Raw genomic sequence first — 27,380 nt, forward strand, 5'->3', positions numbered from 1 at the left:
CACCCTCAGCAGCTCCTCCAACCTGCGCTGAGATTGCCCTAGGCTCAGCTCCGTTTCCCTGGCTTATTGATTGAGGTGACTCTTCTGCCAGAGCCCTGAAAGAGACCAATCTATGGTCAACAAACAGCTCCGGGGACAGTCCCGAAGCGCTTCCTACCTGCCAGGTGCCGTTCTGACTCCAAGGTCCAAAGGATCTAGTCAGTCCCCTTCTCAAGGAGTTCACAGTCTCCTGGGGTAGACAGACATGTAAACAGCTAATGCTAATGCAAGTATACATGAATATTCAATAGGCAGAAACAGCCTCCGTGCTCTGGGAGCAAAGAGGGAGGATTTGCTGGAAACCTTGAAGGTGGTGTAGGAGAGCCGGGGAAGGGCACTCTGCTGAAGGAACAGTTCGAGCGAAGACGAGGTATGAAGTGCAGGACTCGTTTCTCTGAAGGGCAAACAGCGCGGTGAGGTTAACTCCAAGCAAGTCCCAAGGGAGACAGAGAGATGAGTATGGAAAAAGAAGGTTAAGGGTTGGGGCCAGACCATGAGAACCTTGAATGCCAGAATGAGGAGTGAAATGGCCTGGGGAAGGAAGGAGGGATGTGGGCCCTGGGGACTTCTACGTGGGGCCAGTTGAGGGGGTGTCCTGACCCACACCAAGAGAGGATGTGCCCTGAGTTCACCCTTCAAACAAGCAGCATCTCACCCTAGAAGCTTTCCCAGCTTGACGCTTCCAGCTCTGCCATGCTTCCCTCCCCCAGCCAGTCCTATAAGTGGGTCCAGATGGTCATTCCTATTTTAGGTCGGGGTGTGTGTTGGGGGAGGGGTAGCTCTGAGCTCTATCAATCCTTTCCTGAGCTCTCTGTTAGAGGAGCTGCTTCCAGGACACTGCTGTGATCCTCTGAGCCTGGAAGGGAGTGTTAGGCCTTGGTGAAGATATCCCATCTGTCTGTGCGTGATAGGGGTGGGCAGCAGCAGAGGAGGCAAGGACACAGGCCAGGGAGGCTTTCACATTGGGTAAGAGAACCAAGGTGACGTGTACGTGTGTGAGGGGGCCCTGTGAACAGGCTGTGATGGGGAACAAGCCTGGGACAGAGGCTCCAGAGGAGTCAGAGAAGGAGCTGGCTTCTCCCTCCGGGTACCTGGAATTCTCCAGGCAAGAATACTGACTCTTTGCGACCCTATGGACCATAGCCTGCCAGGCTCCTCTGTCCATGCAATTCTCCAGGCAAGAACACTGGAGTGGGTTGCCATGCCCGGGGTCAGGAAGATCCCCTGGAGGAGGGCATGGCAACCCACCCCAGTATTCTTGCCTGGAGAATCCCATGGACAGAGGAGCCTGGCAGGCTATGGTCCATAGGGTCGCAAAGAGTCAGACATGACAGAAGCAACTTAGCACAGCACATGGACCCCTTCGGGTACCTGCCCCTTCTCGTGTGCCTGCTGCAGCTGCTTAGACCAAGGGTAGGAGGATGCAGGCCATGGGGGAAGGGGCTGGGGCTCTCTAGTCAGACCCTGCGGAGCACTGTGCCTACCAACATCCACGGGGCCCTTAAAACTCTTGGGGCACTGCGAGGTAGCAGCTAACAAGCTAGGTTCCTGCCCTCAAACTGACTGTAGCTGTCATACTAAGCTTGTAAGTATTTGTCATTCATTCAGTTTAGCAAATACTGACTAAGGAATGCTCTATGCTAGACACTAGTAGGCATTGGTTTTACAAAAGCAAATAAGACAAATACAGTGTCTTCCTTCAAGGACTTTCCAGCCTAGTAGGGGAGTCCAATAAGACATAGCCACAAACGTGCTGTGAAGGAAAAGAACAAGGTATTCCAGGAGCTTTCTCATTTAGATTGGGAGGCCAGGGAAGAGCTCTCTGAGAAAGTGACATTTAATCTGTGACTTGAAGGATGAATGGAAGTTAGCCAGTTTTGGAGGCAGTAGGGGCATTTCAGGTGAAAGAGAACAGTATGTGCCAAGTCCATGGGGGTATGAAACAGCATGGCCCATGAGAGGAACTGAAAAAGGCTATATGACAGTGAACAAGTAAGCAAAAGGGCATGATGCAGGGCCTTGTAAGCCACAGTGTATTTGTGGTTTGTCTAAAGTGCAATGGGAAGCCACTGAAGGCCATAGAGTAAATGTGCTGCTTGTGTTAGTACTACCAGATTTGTGGTAGACCCTGAGAAAGGCTGAATTTGGTTGTTTATTCATCCATATACACAATAAATGTTTAAAGAGCACCCACTAGCCCTTTGCTAGAATTACGGGTTGACAATGATGGAAGAGGCATGTCTGAGGTATAGACTTTCCTCGGAGACCTTCCTCCAGAAGAGATGAGACAGCTATAGCCAGTGAATCAAGATGCAATTTCTTCATCCCACAAACATACCCACCTCTTCTATACCTGTGCCAGGTGCTGGTCGTTGCCCTTCACGGATCACACACATGGGCCACAAGAGAGGCACAAACATACTCAAAATAATTTTGAATGGGTGAGAATCATTTTCACCTGTGATGTCTGCGAGGCCTTTATAAAAGCATCCATTTAGTCACTCTGTAAATCAGGAAATATCCAGTGGGCATCTACTCTGCACTAGGAACAGTGCGAGCTACTGAAATTAAGGACCTTAGAGTTCCATAACAGAGGTAGGTGTACGCCCCACAAATGCATTAAAATATTAGGTGCTAAAAATAGATCAGCATTGAAGGAAGGTAATTCAATGGAAAAAAATCTTCCCAAAAATACACAGCTCCCACCTTTCTGAGTGGATGTAGCCGTACCTCTCACCAGCTTAATTTTGAGCTTCTGCCTTCCTTCTTTGTCTTCCCATTTCCCCTTCCCACTCCAGCAGATTCCATTTCCTTTGTGTATTTTGGCATCTGTTTAAAAAGCCCAAAGAATTCAGGGTTTGAGCCCAGCTTCTTCATATGATACTGTGTGATCTGACAATTACTTAACCTCCCTGAGTCTCAGTTTTGCCAATTGTACAATGAAGGGATGGGATCACATCTAAGGCTTGTGATTTACTCCAGCCAAGATGATATTCACACTCCTGCACATTGCTCTGCAAGGCCTTCCTTGCTTTGCACCACTGCATGCACCCATCCTGAAGCCACCCAGCAAACATCAGGACTCAGCTCTAATATCTCCAGGCCAAGTTTTCCCTACTTCTACACATATGCCACACATTATTTTAGCTTATCCTTCCTTTATGCTACCACTACCTCATGAAAGACCACAGAATGAAAAAGAGAGGGAAACAGACTTGGAGTTGAGTCCTGGCCACTTACCTCACCTCTTAAGCCTCAGTTTCTCACTTGTAACCTGCGGGAAATGGAAACAGTGACAGACTTTATTTGGGGGGGTAGGGCTCCAAAATCACTGCAGATGGTGACTGCAGCCATGAAATTAAAAGATACTTACCCCTTGGAAGAAAACTTATGACCAACCTAGCCAGCATATTAAAAAGGAGAGACATTACTTTGCCAACAAAGGCCCATCTAGTCAAAGCTATGGTTTTTCCAGTAGTCATGTATGGATGTGAGAGTTGGACTATAAAGAAAGCTGAGCACTGAAGAATTGATGCTTTTGAACTGTGGTGTTGGAGAAGACTCTTGAGAGTCCCTCGGACAGCAAGGAGATCCAACCAGTCCATCATAAAGGAAATCAGTCCTGAATATTCATTGGAAGGACTGATGCTGAAGCTGAAACTCCAATACTTTGGCCACCTGAAGCAAAGAGCTGACTCACTGGAAAAGACCCTGATGCTGGGAAAGATTGAAAGCAGTAGAAGGGGACAATAGAGGAAGAGATGGTTGGATGGCATCACCAACTCGATGGACATGAGTGAGTGAACTCCTGGAGTTGGTGACGGACAGGGAGACCTCCTCGCTTGCTACAGTCCATGGGGTCGCAAAGAATCGGACAGGACGGACCGACTAAACTGATCGAACTGATGTTCGCATATCTAGGGGATTCCCAGGTGGCGCTAGAGGTAAAGAACCCGCCTGCCAATGCAGGAGACATGAGAGGCGGGTTCGATTCCCTGGTCGGGAACATCCCCTGGAAGAGGGCATGGCAAACCACTCCAGTAATTCTCGCATGTCTAACCAGTTTGTGGGGATTAAAAACAGTGTATGTCAGGCGCGTGGCACCTAAGGAGCGCTCAATAAGTAGAGACTGCACCACACCTCTCAGAAACCCTCAGCGCACTGAATTTCTGAATGCTTGGTAAGGCTCCCGCACTAGACTGCGCGCCAAGGGCGCAACGGCGCGGCGCTGGCGGGCGCCGGGCCCAGAGGGACGCAGCTCCTATTCCCGGGGGGAAAGCCAAGCCGAACGGACCCCATCTCCGGGAAGTGACGCCACCCAGCGAGCTGCACTGGAGCAGGGGCTGGGCCGGTAGGGCGCACGAAGCATGGCGGAAGCGGAAGGGAGTTCGCCGCTCCTATTGCCGCCGCCGCTGCCTCCCCCGCTCGGTATGGCGGAAGTGGAGGCGCCGACGGCGGCCGAGACGGACAAGAAGCAGCTTAGCGGTGCTGGCAGCGGCGCCATGGACGTGGAGCGGAGCCGCTTCCCGTACTGCGTGGTGTGGACGCCCATCCCGGTGCTCACGTGAGTCTTCTCTGGCGTTCGGCCGGGACGGGGAGAGATGGGCCGGCGCTTTGTCCTCCGGCGGCCCCGGGCCAGCCTCCGGGCCCAAAGCGCAGCAGAGCCCTCCCGAGGGGCCGGGGTTCATCAGTACCCCGCCACCCGCGTGTTGCCAGTGGTGCTGACGGATGGGACCGGCTCCTCGCCCTCGTTACACCTGGTCTGATCTGAGAGACAGTTGACGACTGTGGAGAGGTTCAGAGGCTGGGAAGCTCAGGACCTGTGGGCGTACAGAAAAGGGGCCCCCTGACTTAGTGTGAGAGAGACATCTTCATTCATTCACTGGCTTATTCATTCATTAAACAGACGATTTCTGGTCACTTCCTGTACGCAAGACATCCTGCTGGGTCTGGAGGCCCAGAATGGGAGTTTGGTTGGGACCACACTGACTCCTGGGATGTCGTCACTGGAAGGGCTCCTAGACATATGACCACTCATCTCTGTTGCAAAGCGCGTTTAGGTCCCAGGCAGTTTGCCCACCAGACAAAAGTTCTTTCTATGGCATCAGATCAGCCTTTGTCAGAAAAGAAAGCAGGTGCTCCAGAAATTGCTGGCGCCTTGTAGCAAGGAGCCGCGGGGTTAGGGAGGTAGGGAGCTGGTTTGCCCTGGTGCTTCAGCCCTGACAACTGATGATAACCATTACCCACCGTGCTGGACACTTGGCCAAGCTCTTTTACACCCATTTTCTCTGAATTTCACAGCCACTTTCTGAGGTAGGAATTACAGTCTCAGATGATGGATCTCTACCATTAAATGTCTTGGTCAGGTTCACATGACAGTGAGCAAAGCCGTCCCCAGCACCGTTTTTTGACTTGCTCTCTTTTAACCACATCCTGTTCCCTCTCACTTGATGGAATAGACTTATTTGTTCCCTGTATCAAAAACAGCCAGGTGGTATGGAGAACGGATCATTTTTGTCCTTATGTGTTTCTGATTCTAAAATGAGCTCTTTTTCTTAAGTCTTGCATCATGTTAAAATATTTCTGTTGTTTCTGTTTCAAATGCTTTTGCATTTGTTTAAGAATATCCAAGTATGGGTCCTTTAAAAATAAAAATATTTAAGAAAGTGTTTTCATTGATTAACTCAATATTCCTTTTAACACACCTGCTTAGTGACCCCTGTGTGCCTAGAATAGTTCTATGTGACAAGAATATAATGGTGAGTAAAGCAGGTATGATCCTTGCTCTCACAGAGTTAAATCATGGTGGAAGGAGATCGTAAACAAGTGAACTATAAAAGAACTGATAGTGATTAGTGCTATGAAGAAAGTAAAATGTTAATGTAAGAATAAGTGGGAGGAAATGTATTGGTTTTGCTAAAAATCGTATTGTTATCCCAAGATCTCTTTGGTTTTCTCCTGTTCTCAAAAACACGTTTGCAGAGTCCTCTGCTCTTCAGAGAGCCGGTAGCAACGTTGAGTGGAAGCACCACAGGCCCCAGTCATCTGGGCCAGAAGCAGTGCACACTCCGTTTCTCTGCAGATCTGTGTACAGGTGTTCATAAGATGAATCTAGTGCCCCTGTCAGAGGGCTCCTGTTCCCATCAAAGGACTTGCCTTCCAGCAGGAGAGAGAGGTGAACCACTGTAGTGCATTATGGTGATTGCCGACCTCGAGTGCAGAGCTAGGAACAGATGGGGTACAAGCAACTGTCATTGATTTTGGAGGGGGAGGATCAGAAGAGGCAACTGAATCCTGAGATCTGTCTGTCCCCTCAGAACTGTTGATAATTCTGCGTGAAAAGCCTGATAACAGCTACTGCTACTACAAAAAAACAGCAAATAGTAGATACTTACTCTGTTCTGGGCTCTGTTCTAAACATTTTATATTCACTGTCTCATTCAGTCCTCACGTCAACCTAAAGAAAGAAAATAAATACTGTCACCCCCATTTTATAGATGAGGAAACAAAAGCTTTGAAGCCAGCATAGGGCTTTTTCCACTGAAATACTCTACCTTACTAGGTAAGGGTCCAGGGTCAGTAACTCATTCATTCAATAAGCAGATCTTGAGGCCCTGTTACATACTAGGTCTGAATAGATGGTCGACAAGGCAGCTTTGGAGCTTGCCTTCATGGAGCTTCCAGACTGACAAACACTTTGAGAGTTTCTTCTCTGGGGCTTCCCCACGTGCAGGCCCTGCCGTTGTCTCCAGGCTTTGTTCTAACCTCCAGTGCAGCCATGGTATATAGAGTACTGGTCAAAGCCATACCTTTGCCCCAACCAGATGAAAGAAATTGGGGAGAGGAGAGAAAGAGGGATCTTGAGATTAGGGTCTGAGAGATCTGAGGCCTTTCCCGTAATCCTGAGTGTCCATGCTGTGGCCACTATGAATCTTCAGCAACTTATACACCAGTCCAACCAGTCATATAGCAAGTGTTTATTGTACACCTCATGGTAACAACACTGAGCAACTACCAAGTTCAAGGAAGTGTCAAGCATTTTGCAAGCATATCCTATTTGATCCTCACAATTACACCACACTGAGGCACTATCATTAGCGTTCACCTCTCACTGAGAGATGGGAATGAGTGCCTGCCCAAAACACAGTGAAGACTCCACCCAGGTCTGACTTCAGAGCCTGATTCCACTCTTAAATGCAGGACATTCATTCATTTGGCATTTAGTCAATTGCTGCTTGGCTCCAGTCATGTGCCAGGCACTGCCTGTGGGCTACTCTAATACCAAAGAGAAAATCCCTGCTCTCCTGGAGTTTACATGCTAGTGGGGAAAGACAGGGGCTTTCCAGGTGGCACTAGTGGTAAAGAACCTGCTTACCATTGCAGAAGACATAGAGATGTGGGTTCGATCCCTGGGTCTGGAAGATCTCCTGGAGAAAGGCATGATAACCCACTCCATATTCTTGCCTGGAGAATCCCATGGACACAGGAGCCTGGCAGGCTGCAGTCCATAGGGTTGCAGACATGACTGTTAGACATGGCTGAAGCAACTTAGCGCACAGGCACAGGGAAAGACAATGACCATATAAGTGAACAAGGTAATCTGAGATTGTAGTAGATACTATAAAGAAATTAAAGCAGAGTAATGGGATCTAGGGTGCCTGGGGTTGTGTGTGGCTACTTTAGAAGGCATCATGAAGGAAAACCTCCAAAGTTGATGGTTGAGCTGAGGCATCAATGATAAGCAGCAACCAGCTATTCGAAGCTCTAGAAGAGAGTTTGGGATGGAAGCCAAAGCAAGAAACAAAAAAAGCATTGAGGTGGGAGGACTTGGTGTGTTTGATGAACCAGAAGTGGGCAGTGTAGCTAGAGAAAAGAGTGAGGTGGCATCAGAGGATAAGCAAGACAAGACTACTGGAAGGAGTTTGGAGTATATTATAAGTGTAACAGGAAGCTTTCAGTGGATGTCAAAGCAAGGGAATGACGGAATTTGGATTACATTCTTAAAAGACCACTTGGGAATTCCCTGGTGGTCCAGTGGTTAGGATTTAGCCCTTTCACTGCAGGGGCCTGGGTTCAGTCTCTGGTCCTGGAACTAAGATCCCTCAAGCCATGTGACAGCAAAAAATTTAAAACAAACCACCGCTCCCCACCATCCTTTCAGGTCCTCAGGCTGCAGACCAGAATCACTCTATTCTATCGTCATAAAACAACCCAGTTTCCTTTGAAAGATCTTCTGAAGCCATCTGCTTCTCACCACCCCACCACCACTCCTCTGCTCAGGATCACTGTCACCTCTTGCCAATATTCCAGAAGAGCCTCTGAACTGTCCTCCCATTCTCCAGGCACATGCAGTACTCTGCTGCCTTTGGATTTCTGCTTTCTGCCTCTTGACATCCTGTCCTTTCACAGGTCTGGGTTAAAAGTCACCTCCTCTGTGATGTCCTAGCCCCACATAATTGTTTCCTGGGGCTGCATCTCCAGGTTTTGCCTCCACCTCTCCAGCAGGCAGCCTTAAAATCACACTTGGCTGCTGGCCCTGAGAGTCCTTCTTAAACTGATCAGTCTCTCCACCACCTAGTTCCTGTGGAGCCATAGTTCTCAGACTACAGACAGATCTAGAGTTCCTGTGTGTTTTGCATATAGGGGTCCTACTGAGATTTGGGTTTTTGTAAATGCCCGTGACTTTTAAAAGTCTGAACTCTCAATTCTTGTAATACACCGTGCTTTTGTCCGGTTCTCTACCCTTGCACGTATTGTTTCTTCATCAGTTTCTCAGAGGAAGCTTCTGAACTTACCCCACACCCAACACACACAAACACACACACACACACACACACACACACACATATATTTTGGTTTAAATGCTCCCCCCTACTTTAAAAAAAAGAAAAAAAACTTTTTATTGAGATATAAGATATAGCATAAAGGGTACAGATCTTAAGTGTATGGGTTAATGAATTCTGCATATGTGTACGCTCACGTCACCCAGGTCAAGAAAGGCCATTTCCAGTATCCAGGGGGCCTCCCTTGTGCCTGTCAGTTCTGCCACGAGAAATAACCCATCTTCTCCCTCCAGCACAATAGATTAGTTTTGCCTTTTCTTGAACTTTATATAAACAGAATACTATGCATGCATTTCTGTGTGAGATTCCTTTTACTTATGTCTGTGAAGGTCTGTGTTGTACGTAGCAGTTTATTCTTTCTCTTTGTTAGCTGTTATTCCACTGTGTGACTATACCCCAGGCTACTTACCCATTTTATTATCGTTGGACATTTAGCTTATTTCTGGTTTTTTTAATCAACTTCATTGTGGTATAATTCACATGCAGTAAAGTGCATGCACTTTCAGTGTGCAGTTCAGTGAGTTTTGACAAATATTTCCAGCTATTTTTTTTTTCCTTCCTTTTAAAACTTTTTTTCTTTTTCTTTTTACCTGCTATTTTTTAATAAAGGTGCTGTGAAGGTTCTGGTCCACAGCTTTGGTGGACACTGGCACCAAAAGATTGCTTTTGTTGGGTGTTTACTCTGAAGTGGAGTTGCTGAAGTAGAGGGTGTAGTGCCCATTTGTGAAAGCTGTAGAAACGGTTTATACTCCCAGCAGCAGCGAAGGAACACTCCCGTCGCTCCGCATCCACACCGCACTCGGCGTTACTGTCCCTGGAGTTCAGCTGTGTTGTGGGTGCACAGATTCCCCACTCTGTTATTCATCTGCACTGGCCCCTCTTCCCTACCCCCCTGCCCCTCACACCAGTCTCATGGGCACTCATCACACATATTATATTCATCTGCTCTCACGCCGGAAGGAGTGTCCCCAGCTCTGTCTGACCAGCCAGGAGACTCCCTTGAGCTCTGCCCTTCCATGTCCTTGTTTTTCACAGGTGGTTTTTCCCCATCATTGGCCACATGGGCATCTGCACATCCACAGGAGTCATTCGGGACTTTGCTGGCCCCTACTTTGTGTCGGTGAGTTCCCCGTTTTGCGCCCTCTGGAGGGCTCTGAGGCTCCCATGGAAGGCTGGCCTATCTTGCCAGCAGGCAGCCTTCCCATGTCCCTAGTATCCAGAGAGTGCAGCTGCCCCGCAGTCCTGGCCCTGGCCCTCTGCTCCCCACCAGTGTTTTGACCCCTTTTCCCCTTCTCTTGCCTCCAGGACAGGCCGGGAGGGCAGTGTGGCCAGAAGGAGTCTTAAGTAACTGACCCAGCCCTTGGCCCACCCCGGGGGTACCAAGACATGGGTAGGGGTTAGAGGCAAGAGTGGAGAGTCAGACCATCCTGGAACTACATCTCTGGACTTTCAGAAGGTGGGAGTCACAAGGTGGGGGCACATGGGAGGCTGACATGGTTCTCTGGGTGTGGCCATGGAGAAGAAGGGGCAGGCCTTCTAGAATGAACCAGCTGTGTTCTCAGGTCTGTTCCCAGGGGTTGGGCCCAAGATAGAGGCAGTGGGCTTGCTCCAGATAAGCAGGCAGCATCCTGCCTATTTCGAGGTTGCAGCTTCCTCTCCATCAGCGGCTGGGACAAACGAGTGTGACAGTACCAACTTGTCTGATTCACATATATCATGATCTCTAACACCACAAAGGTCTTTCATAGCCCTTACTTTCCATGTCATACACGTTGATGAGAATTCACCTCTGACGAGCTCTGTGAGCAGATGCTAAGCCCAGCCTCTGTCCCCGTGTAACTCCTGCACTCCACGTCTTGTGCAGCAGGTCTAGGACTCGGCTCTAACATCTCCCTCAAAGGAGGCCTCTTGAGGCCCACCCCACGTCCCCCCGCAACCCACCCCACGTCCTGCTCCGACTGCAGTCACACTGCCAGGCTCCGTGTGGGCCAGCACTGTCGGGTTGGGAGGTCAGAGGGCGTCCTCATTCACACTGTCAAGGAAACCACCTCCTTATGGGCACAGACCAGGGACTGACCAGAGAACCTGGAGAACCCCAGGCCCGGAGAGGGGGAGAGAATTACTTGGGAGCCATAGAGAGGGGCGGTCATGCCTGTACCCCGAGCATCTGGTCTCTGGGCACAGGACTCTGCACCCCTGCCGCGTCGCCTTCTTCACACAGCAAAGCTGCTGCAGGCACGTGAGATACCCCACCAGCCCCAGAGCAGGGCCCACGCCCCACTTGTGCCCACCCCACATACCTCCTTCTAAGTCACGACACTTCCACCACCAACCCAGGTCTGTCTTTAGGCCTGGATGCAGGCTCCCCACTGACCTCTGCTCTTGTCCCCCAACAGGAAGACAACATGGCCTTTGGGAAGCCTGCCAAGTAAGTGACGAACATGCGTGTGACTGGCCCTGGAGCCAGGTTCCTCTGCCTGGAGCAGCAGGCCAGGCCTCCTGGGGGCACAGCAGAAGCTAGCAGCCTGAGGAGGGGTTGAGGGGGGCGCAGCCAGGGTCCACCAGAGGGTCTGGCCTTATACCACACATCTCCTGCTCCGGTCCCTGGCCAGGTCCTTTACCCACAGGACTTCTAGACCTTGCCTCAGCCGTGCAAGGTCGTGTTTTCAGCTGCGTCGGAAAGGTGAGGGAAAGAAGGAAAAGGTGAGAAATGGAAAGGAGGTGGCAGAACTGGAACTTGCATGCAGGTCTGTCTCCTTCCAAAACCTAGACCCTTTCTCCTGCCCCTCAGGGAACAAATACACCATTTAAGGTAAAAGGGAGGTGTTGTTTGGAACTCTGCTGGGAAGTTCCGGTTGGAGAGAACGAAAGCAAATTTAGGCCCTCCTGGAGTATTGCTAGTTTGCATGGGGTTTGGGGACCTCAGTTTTTCTGTCTGGGGGCCTGTCTCTCTTGTGGCCTGGAGACAGCGCTTCAGTCATCGGTCTGCTCAGAAGAGCATCAGGTGCCCTGTTGGTCGAGGCAGCGTCTGGGAGGGTGGAGCCCTGGAGGAGTGGGTGTCCCGCACAGCGCCGGCAGCCTGGAGCGGTACTCCCAAGCCCTGCTGGCGTCCTCAGGGACCTCTGGCCTGGGTGTCTGCTGCCAGCCCGCTCTTCAGCAGGAGGCAGAAGGGCATCAGGCACCCGTTTCCAAGGAGGAACCGCCGAGCAGCCCAAGTCCCCAGACCACGGCCCCAGACGGCGGTGGTTTCTCCCGTCCATGCTGTCGGCTCCTCTGTCAAGCCACTCCCCACGTAGCAGCCAGAGGGCGCTCGAGCTCCCGGCGCCCCCGCCTGAGAGACCCTGTGGGCCGACCCCCAGCTTGAGGGTTGTGAGCTTTAAGCTCCACCGGGTGTTCTCCTCACCCTAGCCTCCCGAGTGAGGAGGTGAGGGGAAAGACGGATAAACTCCTCAGGAGGACATTCGGGTCCCCACAGCATGGCCCCCTGCCTCTCCAGTGTCTTCATGCCTGTAGGTGCCACACAGCGCCGTGCCGCTTCCTCCCTTCAGACGTTCCCTCTGCCTAGAACGTCCAGTCCCCACGCCCTGCCTGGCTGATCCCTCCTGTTTCACACAAGACTCGTGTCTCCCGCCCACCCCCGCCCCCAGGAAGCCTCTCACACCCCCGCTGAGTGAGCCCATGTCCTCCCCAGGATCTGCGAGGCCGCGCATGTCACACTGTTCCAGCTGCCAGCTGCGTGGCTCTCTGCCTGCGCCTGGTTCACCCCTGCAGCTCCGCGCCCGCTCAGGGCCCCGCACGGAGCAGGCGTCAGGGGACATTCGTGGAGCTGAGCCAGTGCCCAGAGCGCCCTCTTCCCCCTCTCAGGTACTGGAAGCTGGACCCTGCTCAGGTCTACGCCAGCGGGCCCAACGCGTGGGACACCGGTGTGCACGACGCCTCTGAGGAGTACAAGCACCGAATGGTAGGTGGGCCACCCCTGGGGGCGGGAAGCAGGGTGGGAGGGCGCCCCCTCGCAGCCCGGCCTGAGCCAGCCCTCCCTGCACCTCCAGCACAATCTCTGCTGTGACAACTGCCACTCACACGTGGCCTTGGCCCTGAACCTGATGCGCTACAACAACAGCACCAACTGGAACATGGTGACACTCTGCTTCTTCTGCCTGCTCTACGGGAAGTACGTCAGGTGAGCCCCCAGGACTGTGCTTCCACAGATCCCACCAGGGCCACGCATCCCAGCAGGGCGGCTTCTGGGGTCCTCCAGCCAGCAGGGCCAAGCAGGTGCTGATGGGAGCCTCGGAGGGTCTGAAACACAGAGCTGGCCGAGAGGGCGTGCCATCCGAGGCCAGCTCTGTCCCCTGCTCACGGCGAGATCTCGGCGAGTGGCCTGGGCCTCTCCTAAGCGGCACCTGCCCTTTGGTAAAACGGAGATAAAGATGCTGGCTCCTCGGGGACGCTGCACACGTGCCCAGCCCTGTGCTCAGGTCGACCCTCAAATGAGAGTGGGTGACCCCACAGGGTCCCCTCCCAGCTTCCCTTGCCAGAGGCAGGGTTCTGGGCAGGTGGGCCCCCCGTGGTGGCCTGGGAAGCCCTTTGAAGCCACGGCCTCATGACTTGTGAGGTCACAGGTCGTAGTCACGATTCACAGGCAGAGGGAGCTCGGAGCTGGAGTGCCCCACCCACGGGGCCCCAGCGCACACCTGGCCGCCTCTCCAGGCTTTCCTCCAGCTGCGCTCATGGTTCAGAGCTTCCGAAAAGGGTTCTTTTCAGAAGACTCTTTCGATCCAAAGGCTTTTAGAGGTCCCCTGGGAAGCCCTTAACTGCGGTCACACAGAGGCTGAGTCAGAGTCAGGGTTGAACCCGGGGCCCTGACTCCAGCCCCAACCCTGTGCTGACTCTGGCCAGCCAGTCCCCACCTCGTAGGCTGTCTGCACCATACAGACTAAAGATTTGCTGGTTCTTTTGCCGGAGACCCCTCCCCAGACACAGGGGCGATTGTGGATGGAGTCATGAAGGCCTACAGGGGGGCCTGTCTTCCCGTACATGCCCAGCGAGGTGTCCCATCACCAGGCGCCTGGAATGGCAGCCGCCCGGGATGGGAGCTGGTGGGCCTCCGTAGTGGACCAGTCCCTCAGCTGACCGAGTTCGGGGCTGAGAGGGTGGGTCCGGGAGCTTCCTGCGGGGAGCAGCCCCGTCTTGGTGTGCAGGTGGACGATGTTCTGAGCTGCACACTCACTCCCCAGGCCCTTGCAGCCCACACTCTCCTCTCTCTCTCCACAGCGTCGGCGCCTTCGTGAAGACCTGGCTGCCTTTTGTCCTCCTCCTGGGCATCATCCTGACCGTCAGCTTGGTCTTTAACCTGCGGTGATGGCCGCTCCGTGGCCCTGGGCCCACCCAGCTCCTGAGGAGGCAGCCGCCACCTCTGTTTCGTCCCAGATTGTTTGTCCTCGCCCCGAAAGGCAGGGATGGGCCTGCTGGGTTTGACCCAGGGTCTGGTCTAGGCGGGATGGAGTAAAAGGCTGAGGGTGAGCTTAGGGCAGAGGCGTTTGCATTTTGTGCCTAACCGGTTGCTCAGAAGCTCCCGGACCCCTCCATCCCAGGCTGAGACCCCCATCCTCGAGGCACCCTTTGTTCATCTGTCGGAAAAGCCTTAGTTTCCCTCTGGAGCTGGGCTCCCTCTGCCTCAGCCCAGTGCATGGCTGGGGAGAAAAGGGCATTTGGACCCACCAGCCAGGGCAGCCCTGCATTCTCCTGCCAGAGCTCTGGTCCCGGGACGAGGGCACCCTGAGAAGTCTCCATGAGCTCGGTGCCCTGGGGCCTGCCTTCTCCACTGGCCACTAGAATGGCTCAGCAGGACTGACGGCCCCCCTCAGATGTTTGTCAGAAGCTGCACTCGGGGTGGTTTGGGCCCCACGAGCGGGCGGCCTCCAGCCCATGCAGCACTGTCTTCCCACTCTCCCAGGGCCTGCAAGCCCTTGGGCCTATCTTCCCCTGAAGTTCGGGGCCTGGGCTCCCCCAACCAGGCTGGAGAAATGAGTGATATACCCAGGGTGACCCCTGCAGATCAGAGCAGTGTCACAAAGCTTGGCCTCAGCCCCGGTGTGGACCTCGCATTGGTGACTGGACAAGCTCCAAGATGTTGCAGGGCCGTTGGTGCAGCCAGCGCTGTCAGAAGGCTGAAGGAGAGCTGTTTCTGCCTGCCTCCCACGGCTCCCCCTTCTCTCCAAGATGTGGACGGGCCATGCCGCCCCCTCACCTCTGCTGCACAGATTGCTTTGTGCAAGCCTCCCTGGACAGGACAATAAAGAGCGTGAACTCCGGAGCAGGCCTGTCCTTGTTTTCTCCCTGGGTTCACGGAGGACGTGAGCTCCCTTCAGCTCCTGTCTTCTGGGTGAACTTGGGATCCTCTGCCCCCAGCAAGGGATCTGGTTGCCGAGGACATGGCTGTGTCTGGAGCTTAGAATCAGCATCCTTCGGGTGTATCCCGCTCTGAGCCTGAGCTGTGGAGGTTCCTCACCACACCTCATCCACCACCCCGAAGCTGTCTCCCTGAGGCAGACGAATAGTGAATCCCCTCCCATATTCCCTTTTGGGAAGAACTTGGCAGTGGTATTGGGAGTCAGTGCAGGACAGACCAGAGCCCTGGGTCCAGCCCCCACCGTATCCACAGATCATGTTGCCGAGCTCCTGGTGCTGACCCCTAGGGGTCAGGTCGCTGCCCTGCTCCACGGTGCCTCGAGTCTTCATGGCCCTGGGGACCCGGCAGTCTCTCTCAGTGCCTCCTGGTCTCCACCGAGACAAGCCAGCACCCACTCAACACCCGCCTGCTTCTGGTCCTCTGCTGTCCACCTGTTGAAGTCATGCCCTTCCTTCCCAGCTTAAAAGCCACTTCCTTGGCAAAGTCTTTCCTAATCTTGCGCTATGCCAGTTGTCACTTTAGTTGAACTAGCAAAAGATTTGGTCTCTGAATCCTGAAAGCCCAAGGATGGCCCTCTGGGCCCTGGATCAGGTGTCCGTCGGCTCACCCCAGACCCTACAGTGTTGTGGTTTGCAAGCCATGAGGGTTCTCCGGGTTAGGATAGTGCCACCTTCCTTCTTAAGAGCTATCCCATTTTCAAAAATCTGTTTTGCATACTGGGGTCCAACCTAAGGGTTGGGGTTAAGTTCTGGTACAGAGGACACAGGCAGAATGGACAGGAAAGTTTTCAGGCCTGCTTTCACGCAGCAGAACTTTAAATCAGCTATTCGGTGATGGACCTAAATAGGTGTCATAAAAATCACTTAACGGTTACTAAGCACTGATAAAGTCTCATTTACTCTCACCTCAGCTCCATGAGGTACATGCTGTCATCCCCATTTGAAGATTAAAAAAGGAAGGGATTCCCTAGTGGTCCAGTGGTTAAGAATCCGCCTTGTAATTCAGGGGACGTGGGTTTGATCCCTGGTCAGAGAACTAAGATCCCACATGCTGCAGGGCAACTAAGCCTCTGCACTCTGGAGCCCATGCACCGCAAGGAACGAACCCATGTGCTCCAACTAAGACCCGAGGCAGCCAAAATAAAAGATGTTTTTTTGAAAAAAAAAAAAAGCACAGAGAAGTGCTGTGATCTGCTCAAGGTCACAGAGGTAGGAAGCATGGAGCCACGTTCAAAGGCAGCAACTGGGGCTCCCGAGCCCCCCACTTGGAACCACCCTGCAAGGTGGCCCTGCTGGAGCATAGGAGGGCAGGTGAGGAGGGGCTGTCCCTGATGAAAAGGGAGAATGGACGCTGGAGGCAAGAAAAAGGAATCTCCTTACAATCGTTCTATGAGACGGCTGCCATTGTCCCTGTTTCATAAAGGGGTAGACGCTATAGAGAGATTGTCATTGATCCAAGGCCACGGGAGCCATGTGGCAGAGCCAGAATTTTAGCCGAGGTCCGGGGCCTCTCAGCCTGGAGTTGCCTGGAGACCAGCCGCAGTGCAGAGGCGCGGAGTGGCAGCGGGTGGGGAAGGAGTTCTACAGCTGAGCTGGGAGCACACGTGGACCAAGTGGGGGGCAGGGGGGTGTTGAGGGGCAGGAAGCAGCGCCTGTCGGTGGGCTCTAAGGATATAGGACCAGTCAAAGCCAGGCAGGATTCCTGAGGGTCGGCCGAGGGGCCGGGCAGCCCAAAGGAGGATGGACTGTCTTGGGAGATGCTAAGAATCAGCTGGGCAGGCTTGGAGCAGATTTGTTAATAGGGTCAGAGGGCTCCCCTGGCTGTCTGCTGGCAGCTTCCAAAGCTGAAGAATGACAGATAAAAGAGCCCTCTGACAGCTGGGCGATAAAGGGCTGGGGGTAGTGCTGAGGGTGGAGGCCAGGAGGCAAGGAGGAAGAGGCTTCCAGAAGAGACTGGACAGGAACGGAAACCTGGCCAGTGGGACGGCGGTGGAGGTGGGGGACAGATGGGAAAGAGGGGGCAGCCTGGGGAGCGGCAGCAAGTGTCAGGAGGCCTGGGGGCCAGGACAGGAGGGCTGGTCACAGAAATGGAAACGTGGAAATAGAAAGTTAAGAGGTGGGAAGGGTACAGAGTAATTGAGGTTGAGAAGAGAGGAGAGTCACAGATGCTAGGATAGGAGATCAGGAAGAGGAAGAGAGTATAGAAGCCAGAATAGACAGCGAAGGTTGATGCCTTCCAGGGTGAAAGCTGAGAAGTGGAATAGAGAAGCATCCTTGGGCGGAGCCAGGACAGAATAATGGGCAAGGGTGAGGGTGCTGCTGGCCACTCGCCTTCCATTTGGGGAGACTTGGCAGAGGAGGCTGGCATCAAAGTGACGGCTCCCACAGTGGACATTCAATGGCTATTGCATCTACCCATGCATATACATGTTTATTAAGGGCTTGTAGGGATCTCACTGCACTCTAGTGAGATCCATCTGAGGAGGGATTATCATCCCCATTTAATAGATACGGGACGGGTAATAGCACTTCCTGGGAAGCATGTGTGGACACTGAGGGACAGCGGTTGTCAAAAGGGCCTTATGTTGGCCAGAGGACCTGGTAACTGTGCCAACTGGTTCCAGGCACTTCCATCTCCCTTAGAGGTTCTTCACGCTCTGCAGCCCGTACTTTGCATAGGAGGAAATTGCAGCTCAGAGTGGTTGAGACCTGCTAAAGGTCACACAGCAGCAGAGCAGGAACTCTTCGGGGTTATCTGGCTGCTGTGTGCAATCCTTCCACTGCCCTTGTTCTCAGAAAGGTTTCTAACTTTGCTTTCAAAGCAAGTTTCTATCAGCTCCTTAGTGGGCAGGATGGGGCTGCAACCCATTCTGTAGAAGGGGCAGCCGAGGCTCTGAGGGGTGAGAGCCAGCTCGGGTTACAGGAGTCATAGAGGAAGTCTGCCCAGGAGCTGGAGCCAAGCCCCGGGGCTCTCCCACTGACCAGATCAGCTCTGGGTTTGCTGAAAGCCAAGACTGCACCCCTGGGGAGCCAGGAGTCCAGGCCCGGTTTTGCATCAGGCCCTGTGAGAAGGTGTTTCCTCCTCCTCCGTGGGGCAGCCGTTTTGCTGAGCTGCCGGTTGAGTCAGCCTTAGGCCCTCACTGCTCTTCTCCTGGTCCCTGAACTTGACGGCCAGGGGAGCCGGGCTACCCCTCAAAGGCGTCCCCTCCATTCTGGACCCCTACAGGTAATACACCTTGGGCCGGGAGTCCCCTGCCTGTGCCCAGGGGGGCAGGCACTTCCACCTGGCATCCTGAGCACCCTCTTGGATCTCAGGGTGAAGGGGGGAGGTGGAACACGTCTGGGACTGGAGCAACCAGACAAACGGACAGACACTTAAGCTGACCAATGGGTCTGTCCCATGAGGGTTGGAACCATGGGGAGGGCCAGATGCTGGATTCTGCCTCTGAGACCAGAGGGACTGCAGGGAGGGGGGCTCAGAAGCCCACAGCCCAGCCCTCAACCTCAGGACCAGGGTAGAGTCAATTCCACAGACCGTCCCTCCGCCTCCACGCTCGTACACACACACTGGGTAGCCCCCGGGGCACCAGGGTACACACCGCCACACACAGCCCCGTCACACACACACACACAGGCACACATCCCACTCCGCTGTCACCAGAAGGTCACAGAACACACCACCCAGACGACAGTCCCCTCTGCAGCGGCATGCTGTGACATGACGCCCAGAGACACACGCAGCTGCAACACTCACACCCACAAAACACACAGGCACCCAGGCCCACAGTATGCAGACGCCTGCTGAGAGCAGAGATTCATAGCAACCCCAGGTAACACAGGGGCTCACACGCCAGGCCCCAGAAGAGCCCCAAACCTTGCAACACCCCGGACCTGCACATGGTAGACGTTCAGGAAATGCTGTTAGCGTGGGGCACAAGGCATTTCCCCAGCGTCATACAGGACACCTGATCGAGACACCCACCCACCTCCCCTGGGAGGGTGGGGCAGGGGCTTGCTCGACGGGCTTGCTGACTCAGCTGGAGGGCACAAAACGCGGGCACAAGCCAGGACCTGCCTACTGAGCGTCCTCGCCCCACCCTGGTCCTGCCTGGTGCCCCGGGAGGGAGGGGACTAGCGGAGCAGAACAGGAGAGACCACCCTGCCCCATGGGCTCAGGCCCAGTCGCAGGCCCCTTGCCATGTCCACACGCCCCTCGGGGCTGCAGAGATATTTTCCTTCCGGAGTCACCATGGTACCCGAGCTGCTTTGCAGCACTCGGCCTCCACGGCCAAAATCCCAGCCAGATCCAGGCCGGGGCGCGGGGATCCCATTCAGTCAGAGTAGAGCGGCCCGGGTCTCCAGGTCAGGGGGCAGGGCTGGCAGCAGGGGCATCCCTGGGCTGGAGGCCGCAGGGGGAATGGGTGCCGCGGTTACCTCCGGGGGAGGAAGTTGGGCTGTGGGCTGGGGAGGAGGTTGCCTCAGACAGGAAGGCCCACTGGGCCAGGGCAGGGTGGTAGTGAAGGGTGGAGGGGAGGGACCCAGGTAGGGAGATTCCCAGGGCAGGGTGCCAAGCAGAGCCTGTGTGTGAGCCTGTGTTTCCCAGGCCAGATATGTGTCTGGCTGCGTGTTTGCGTGTGTATATTCCCCGTGTATGTGCAGGTGTATTTCTGCATTTAACTAGTCAAACATTTACCGACTACCTGCTGTGTGCACAATTCTGGCTTTAGCGGGAAGGCTCTGGTCCCTAGCTTCAAGGTCACAATCCGGTTTGGGGGGGTGCAGTATGTGTGTGCAAAAGCCTGTGTGATTTGTAGGTATCCAGGGACACGCCTTTGCTCCCAGACTTACCCTTGCACAGGTGAAGCCATCTGTGGCCCTTGTCGCCCTTGTACGCCCCTGCCTGTGTGCAGGTGTGAGGATGTGTGAGGTACGTCTCTTGGTCTGCACATAGATCTGGGTCTATGACTGCCTAGGGTCCTTTATGTGGGACCAGGTATCATGTGCCTGTTTTTATACAAGGGTCAGTGTGCATGTGTGCCCAGGTGTACGTCTCATTGGGGGCAAGTGTATCTACAGGCATCAGTGTGTACACACATGTCTTTGTACATGTCTTGAAGTGTGTCCCTGAGTATGTTCATGGGCCTCTGTAAGCATGTGTCCATGAGTACCTCTCAAGCCACCTTGATCTCAGCCTTCCTGGGCTTGTACCCTGCCCACCACAGGGGTGTATATTTGGGCAGAAAAAGGCAGCTGGCTCCAGGATGTGCCCTGACCCTTGGTGTGCCCCCAGGGAGCCACGTGTGCCCAGCCTGGGCGCTGCCCCGGCTGATGCCCCAGAGGGGCCACCCAGCTCCAGAGGGGCTCTGGTCCCTGCCTGGCCTCCTCATGGCACATGAGCCAGAGCCGGAGGCCGATGGGCTCCTGGATCTCAGCTTCCTGACAGAGGAGGAGCAGGAGGCCATTGCCGAGGTCCTGAAGCGAGATGCCCGCCTGCGCCAGCTGGAGGACGGACGGGTCAGGTAAGGCAGAACAAGGGGAGCCCTGGAGGAAGGGGCCTCTGGCCCTGGGGGTGCTCAGGTGGCCCCCACCCTGTCCCTTCAAGGTGCAGCCTGTCAGAAATCTCAGTAGGCCTTGCTTTGGCCCCCTGGAATACTTGGCCCTTGGCCATCAGGCCCATGGCCTCAGCTCATCACCTCTCCCAGCGTGGCTGCACCCACTCCCTGCCAGCCTCCCTGCCTGCAGTCTCACCCTTTTGGGTCCACCTGCCATGTTGCAGCCAGAACTCTCCAGATCTATTCTTGGTATCCACTCCTAAAACCTCAGCATCCCGTCAGGGACAAGCTCCAAATTGTGGTCCACAAGGCCTCCCTGGTTGGTCTCTGGAAGCCTCTCCCATCTCACCCTTCACCAGTAAACCCCACCACCTGACATACTCAAAGTGTAATGCTACAGCCACTCAGTTGCTCCACAGTCCCCAAACACACCCTTCACTTCTGTGCTGTCCCTCATGCCTGGAAGAGAACGGTGAAGAGGAGCGTGGGACTCGTCAGTAGTGTTTGGGGACACACAGACACCTCCTAGCCTATAACCTTGGACCTCGCCAACACTGCTCTCCCCATCTGTAAAATGGGGTTAAGGAGCCTACTTCATAGAGTTAAGAAGGGTTATACACAGTCATTTAATGAAGAATAAATATTTTCCTTCTCTACCTGGAGAACTGAATTTGTCCTTTAAGAAGAAATTCAAATGTCACCTCCTCTGGGAAGCTCTCCAGGATTCTCAAAGGCAAAGCTTACCCTCTTACATACATATGACTCCTACAACATTATAGTAGTCCTGGTTTATTCCAGACTCCGTCTCCTGCCAACCCAAGCACCTCCAAAGCAGGGACCAAGTCTGATTTACTGTTATATCCCTGGCCCCAGGTACAGGGCCTGGCACACAGAGTGGGTGGCAAGAATGCTTGATTGCATAAGCGGTGACCGCCACATCCTCCCCCATCCTCCAGCAAGCTCCGGGCATCACTGGCAGACCCTGGGCAGCTGAAGATCCTAACTGGGGACTGGTTCCAGGAAGCACGCTCCCAGCGGCACCAGCACGCCCACTTCGGCTCTGACCTGGTCCGAGCTTCTATCCGCCGAAAGAAGGGCTGCAGGGGTGAGAGGAGCTCCCCAGAGGGGGCAGGCCTTGTGCAGCCCAGGTCACTGGGTATATGCGGACAAGGAGAGGGGGCCCCTGGTACTGTGTGACTCTGGGTGGGCACCGCCCCCCCATGGGCTCTGGGGAATGGGTGGGCATCTCCAAGGGTCAGACATCCCAGGAGCAGGGGTCCACACAACGTCTCACCTGTGTGCAGGAGACCAGGCTGGAGGCAGCGATGGGGAGGCCGAGGCTGCAGGGAAAGAGACTGAAGAGGCCCTGGAGCCCAGGTGAGGAGGTGTGGCAGGCAGTGGCGGGTGCCTTCCAGTCGGCCCATCCCTGACTACACCTCTCCCTCCTCCCAGGCTCTCTGTAGACGAGGGCCCCCAAGAGAGGCTCAGCGAGGCCGAGGTGAGTAATGAGTGATTCAGCAGGCTAACGAGTGCGTGTACAGTCTCTGGAGCGGAGGTGGGGTGTGCGGGGGAAAGAACCCAGACTGCGAATTAATTGGGAAACCCTGGGCTAGGCCTCTGTCCTCCTCCTCTGTCACATGGAGCTCTGGGCCCAGCCTCTAAGGGAAACCGAACTGGCTACTAGGGGTGGGGTGGGGGACAGAACTGGGCAAGGTCCAAGACTCAGATGCCACCGCTGGGGACCCTGGGAGTCAGGCAGGGCAGGTCCTGAAGTGTGAAGGGGTGTGAAGTAAAAGGGCCAGACTGGTCCTGCAGCTGGCTGCTGGCTGGGTCCTGAGGGCAGTGGAAAATCTGGAGCTGAAGCCTCTGACCTCTGATCCCATCATAACCTCTCAGCCCTTCACTACCAGTCCCCACTGTGACTTCTACCCCTTGCTTCTTTCAGGGACCGGATGTCTCCTCACCATGTGTCCCCACAAAGCCTTCAGAGCAGGAGGAGGAGCCCCAAGCCCAAGAAGATGAGCGGGAAGGTGTGTGTTCAAAGCACAGGGAGGCTGGGGGATCAGAGACAGCTCTCTGCGAGCTGTGCTTAGTCGCCCAGTCGTGTCCGACTCTTGCGACCCCATGGACAGTAGCCCGCCAGGCTCCTCTGTCCACGGGGATTCTCCAGGCAAGAATCCTGGAGCGGGTTGCCATGCCCTCCTCCAGGGGATCTTCCCCACCCAAGGATCGAACCCTGGTCTCCCGCATTGCAGGCGGGTTCTTTACCATCTGATCTTCCCTGGTGGCTCAGACGGTAAAGAGTTTGCCTGCTAATGCAGGAGACATGGGTTCGATCCCTGGGTCAGGAAGATCCCCTGGAGAAGAAAATGGTAACCCACTCCAATATTCTTGCCTGGAAAACCCATGGACAGGGGAGTCTGGCAGGCTACAGTCCAGGAAAGCCCAGAGACAGCTCCAAGTGACCCCCGAACACCTGTGTTCACCTTTCTCCTCCTGTTTTGTGGGCGGGGAGGCGTGGTCTCCACGGGCGACCGCAGGGCAGCCCTGGGGCCTGAACCTGGCTGGTAAACCAGTCCCTCCAAATTTGCTCAGGGGCGGGTTGGCGGGCGGGCAGGGGAGGGGCTCGCTGAGCAGCTTGTGCCCCTCCCAGCCCCTGACCTGGGGCACCCTCCGGTCGTCGCCGGCGAGGAGGCGGACCCGGAGATGCAGCCGCCGTCGAGGGGAGAGGAGGAGCCGCAGCCCCCGCCTGCCCAGGTAGGCGGGAGAGGCCCGCGGCTGCTCTCAAGACCCGGAGCGGATTCTGGGCGGGGAGCGCCTCTGCCCGAGGCTGCGAGCTGTGCGGGACCAGGAAACGCCGCGGGAGGGGCGAGGGGTTACGGGGGCGCCCCGGTCACTTAGTCACTTACCCCCCTCCTGAGACCCAGGCGGCGTCTGAGATGCTGGAGAATGGGGAGGAGACCCCGGGGGCCGACCCCTCGTTCGACCGCATGCTCAGCAGCAGCTCCTCCCTGTCCAGCCTCAACTCCTCCACGGTGAGGGGACGAGGGAAAGGGTCTGGGGGCGGGGGTGGGGACGCCTCCTTCCCCCGTATCCCAACACGCAACCCCTGCATAACCCCTCCCTTGACCTCACTTCCCCCCCTTCCCCCCACCCCCCCAACTCCCGCGATCTGAACCCTCGGCGCTCGGCTTCCCCAGCGCCGACGTGAGCCCGGGTCCCCCGCCCTGACCTCCCACCCTCCGTCCGCAGCTGAGCGGCAGCCAGATGAGCCTGTCAGGGGAGCCGGAGGCGGGCGCCGTGCAAGTGCGCGGCTCCGTGCACTTCGCGCTGCGCTACGAGCCGGGGGCCGCCGAGCTGCGCGTGCACGTGATCCAGTGCCAGGGCCTGGCCGCCGCACGGCGCCGCCGCTCCGACCCGTGAGTGCCCGACCCCGCGAGGCTGGGGCGCTAAGGGTGCCGCGCTCTCCGTCCAACCGCGCCGCTTTTCTTGGCTTCAGTTTCCCCATCTGCAAAATGGGAATAACCTTCTTGGGAGACGCAGGAGTTGGGTGATTTAACTCCTATAAAGCGCGGCACGAGGCCTGCCACGCGTTCCAGGCTGTGGCTGGAGCAAGTGCTGGAAGGGGCTGGAAGGGTAAAGCGCCCCCCCCCCCCCTTACCTCCGTTCCTCACCTTCCCCGCTCCAGCTACGTCAAAAGCTACCTCCTCCCAGATAAGCAGAGCAAGCGCAAGACAACAGTGAAGAAACGGAATCTGAACCCGGTCTTCAACGAGATTCTCCGGGTGAGGCTTCAACGACGGGGCAGGCCCCATTAATGAACCGAACCCCCCCTTCCTGCGGCCCCAGGGGGGCAGGGGTAGACATGGTACTGTCACTCCTGGTCGCTCCAATCCTCCATTCTGCGGGAGGAACGGCTGGGAGGGCCTCGAATTAACTCACCCGCCGGCATGTCGGTCTAGGGGTGGGCACGGCGCTAGTCCAGACCCCCATTTACGCCTTCTGGGGCTCCCCAGGATTCCTTCCAGCAAGGAGCGTGGTAGGATAAGCCCCAGCGAACACTCCGACAGCACTGAGGCCGCGGCCTCGACGCTGCTCCATTTATTTAAGTGCACCTCCTGTCCCCAGCGGACTTCCCTGGTGGCGCGGAGGGCAAAGCGTCTGTCTCCAATGCGGAAGACCCGGGCTCAATCCCTGGGTCAGGAAGATCTCCTGGAGAAAGAAATGGCAACCCACTCCAGTATTCTTGCCTGGAGAATCCCATAGACGGAGGAGCCTGGTAGGCTACAGTCCATGAGGTCGCAAAGACCTCACGGACACGACTGAGCGACTCCCCTTTCTTTCTTTCCTGTCCCCAGTACTCTGTCCCGCAGACTGAGCTCCGGGGCCGCGTGCTGAGCCTGTCCGTGTGGCACCGCGAAAGCCTGGGTCGCAACATCTTTCTGGGCGAAGTCGAAGTGCCCCTGAACACGTGGGACTGGGACCCCGAGCCCACCTGGCTCCCCCTGCAGCCCCGAGTGAGCAGCTGGCCCACGCGGGGAGACCCCGGCACAGATCTCCCGCCTTTACCCCACCGGGCTCTCCCCCAGCCCCCTTCGCCCTCGAAACCTTAACGGCCCCATGCAGAAGTCTGGTCTCCGACGGCTGGTGCCTGGGTGGCTCTCGGATTCCACAGGCTGTTCTCTCGGAGCCCCGCCCCAGAGACACGCCCCACCAATTTCTGGGGACTCCGCCCCCCTCCTTTCCCTAGGACCTCGTCCCCAGGCCCTGACAAGCCCGCCTCTCGCAGGTCCCACCCTCTCCCGACGACCTTCCCAGCCGCGGGCTGCTCTCTCTGTCCCTCAAGTACATCCCCGCTGGCTCCGAGGGTGAGTGACCGCCCCCGAGGGGCCAAGCCGGATGGGATTGGAGAGGTGGGGAACCCGGGTCCCACAAGGGTGAGGGGATGCTGTCCCCGGGCCAGGGCCTGAGCCGAGTCTCTCCGCAGGTCCAGGACTGCCCCCGAGCGGGGAGCTGCACTTCTGGGTGAAGGAGGTTCAGGATCTCATCCCTTTGCGCTCAGGGCCCCCGGATACTTTCGTACAATGGTGAGGGGTATTGCCACTTCCCGGCTTCCCTTCCTTTCTCCTGCAACGGAGCGCCCCCGCCTTCAATATGCACCCACTTTTGATTCCCCCCCACCCCCCCTCTGGGCTTTGACCACTGAGCAGGGGTGGAGGGGACCGCTTGAGCAAAGTCCTCGAGTCAGGAGAGTGAGGACTCCTTCCAGCAGCTGCATTCCAGTGACTGGCGCCTATAGGACTTGCTGGAGAGCTGAGACTGGGTCTTGGGGGCCCACCCATGGAGGACCTGGAAAACCAGGTTGTGGTTTTCCTTGCAGTTCAGTGGTTTTCAAAGTAAGCACCGGAGGAATTCTAGGGGCACCTGCATCTGCTGCTCCACCCTCAGAGAGTAAAACAGAGGCAGGGCCCATGAGGTTCTGAGCTCCCAGCCCTGGTTCAACCAGAGGCTTTGGTTTCCCTTTAGGTTTTGTACTTCTGAGTAATATTTTGTTTTGCAGAAAGAGCTTCAAGCGCCTGCTTTAGAAAAGTTTGGAAATCACTTCTGGGTGGTCTTGAAGGTGATTGAGCTGAGGAGCAGCAGACTGGCATTTCAGGGACATTACTCTGGGGTCCTGTGGATAGGAGTTGTAATTTAAAAGCAGGAGATCGAAGCAAAGGTCCCAGCAAGGGTTTGAGGCCGGTTCTCAGGCAGGAACCAGAGGACATGGACATTGCGAGGGAGTGTGGGTAGGACTCGGTGACCGGTGGGTGCTGGGGAGTGTGAGGGGGTGGCCACTTGACGTCAGCCCACCTCCCCCACAGCTCGGTGCTGCCTGATGATAGCCGGGCCAGCCGCCAGCGGACAAGGGTGGTGCGACGCAGCCTCAACCCCATGTTCAATCACACCATGGTCTATGATGGCTTCGGGCCTGCTGACCTGCGCCAGGCCTGTGCAGAGCTCTCCCTCTGGGACCATGGGGCCCTGGGCAGTCGCCAGCTTGGGGGCACACGCCTCAGCCTGGGCACCGGTGAGTGGGGCAGAGCCCTGAGGGGACCTGATGCTAAGAGAAAGGGGCTCAGCGGGTGGCCTTGGGCAGGTCTCTGTCCTTTCCTGAGCTTGGTGTCCACTGGGAACTGGGGGGTGGGGTGGGGCATGACCAGGGACCAGGAACTGTTCCTCAGGATCTGGGGTGTCCAATGTGACCATGCCTTCCACCCCTTCCCTGCCCACTACACCCAGGCAGCAGTTACGGGCTCCAGGTGCCCTGGATGGACTCCACGCATGAGGAGAGGCGGCTGTGGCAAAGCCTCCTGGAGCGGCCATGTGAGTGGGTGGATGGCCTTCTGCCCCTCAGAACCAACCTGGCCCCCAGGACATAGCTGCCCTACATGCTCTACAAAAGCCCTCTTTTGGGATCCCCATCTCAGGGCCTTCCCTTCGCTAAAAAATAAAGTCTATTCTGAGGGCAACAAGGAGGCTGATGTCTGCCTGG

General features: G+C 55.8%; 2 protein-coding genes across 4 annotated transcripts; both read left to right on the top strand.

Annotated features, from left to right (window-relative positions):
• The first annotated feature begins 4,370 nt into the window (after window positions 1-4,370).
• TMEM222 (transmembrane protein 222) lies at window positions 4,371-15,198 on the top strand. The gene is made up of 6 exons (XM_020909154.2): window positions 4,371-4,603; window positions 9,918-10,002; window positions 11,279-11,310; window positions 12,747-12,843; window positions 12,932-13,062; window positions 14,157-15,198. Exons 1-6 carry the CDS (start codon window positions 4,407-4,409, stop codon window positions 14,242-14,244), a joined length of 630 nt encoding a protein of 209 aa, XP_020764813.1. The 5' UTR covers window positions 4,371-4,406; the 3' UTR covers window positions 14,245-15,198.
• Window positions 15,199-18,371: 3,173 nt separating this feature from the next.
• SYTL1 (synaptotagmin like 1) lies at window positions 18,372-27,360 on the top strand. Of its 3 annotated transcripts, XM_020909153.2 has the most exons (16): window positions 18,372-18,519; window positions 20,108-20,220; window positions 20,584-20,812; window positions 21,802-21,950; window positions 22,150-22,222; window positions 22,298-22,343; window positions 22,791-22,875; window positions 23,499-23,602; window positions 23,767-23,880; window positions 24,098-24,264; window positions 24,534-24,630; window positions 25,204-25,362; window positions 25,635-25,713; window positions 25,833-25,932; window positions 26,710-26,915; window positions 27,128-27,360. In XM_020909153.2, exons 3-16 carry the CDS (start codon window positions 20,622-20,624, stop codon window positions 27,265-27,267), a joined length of 1,710 nt encoding a protein of 569 aa, XP_020764812.2. In that variant the 5' UTR covers window positions 18,372-18,519; window positions 20,108-20,220; window positions 20,584-20,621; the 3' UTR covers window positions 27,268-27,360. The 3 variants fall into 3 exon arrangements, with proteins under 3 accessions (XP_020764812.2, XP_020764811.2, XP_070315106.1); XM_020909152.2 differs by lacking the exon at window positions 20,108-20,220; XM_070459005.1 differs by lacking the exon at window positions 20,108-20,220 and having other exon boundaries at window positions 23,773-23,880.
• Window positions 27,361-27,380: the final 20 nt, after the last annotated feature.

This window comes from Odocoileus virginianus, chromosome 30 (assembly GCF_023699985.2).
Source record: "Odocoileus virginianus isolate 20LAN1187 ecotype Illinois chromosome 30, Ovbor_1.2, whole genome shotgun sequence".
Lineage (NCBI taxonomy): Eukaryota > Metazoa > Chordata > Mammalia > Artiodactyla > Cervidae > Odocoileus > Odocoileus virginianus.

What these genes read in the sequence shown, in the direction of transcription:
- TMEM222 (XM_020909154.2), top strand. Translation starts at nt 4,407, where the DNA reads ATGGCGGAAGCGGAAGGGAGTTCGCCGCTCCTATTGCCGCCGCCGCTG. An exon ending in GCCTTTGGGAAGCCTGCCAA is followed by an intron (nt 11,311 to 12,746) that starts GTAAGTGACGAA and finishes TCCCCCTCTCAG; the next exon opens with GTACTGGAAGCTGGACCCTG. An exon ending in AGGAGTACAAGCACCGAATG is followed by an intron (nt 12,844 to 12,931) that starts GTAGGTGGGCCA and finishes CTGCACCTCCAG; the next exon opens with CACAATCTCTGCTGTGACAA.
- SYTL1 (XM_020909153.2), top strand. Translation starts at nt 20,622, where the DNA reads ATGCCCCAGAGGGGCCACCCAGCTCCAGAGGGGCTCTGGTCCCTGCCT. An exon ending in GGCTCCCCCTGCAGCCCCGA is followed by an intron (nt 25,363 to 25,634) that starts GTGAGCAGCTGG and finishes CGCCTCTCGCAG; the next exon opens with GTCCCACCCTCTCCCGACGA. An exon ending in CCGGATACTTTCGTACAATG is followed by an intron (nt 25,933 to 26,709) that starts GTGAGGGGTATT and finishes CCTCCCCCACAG; the next exon opens with CTCGGTGCTGCCTGATGATA.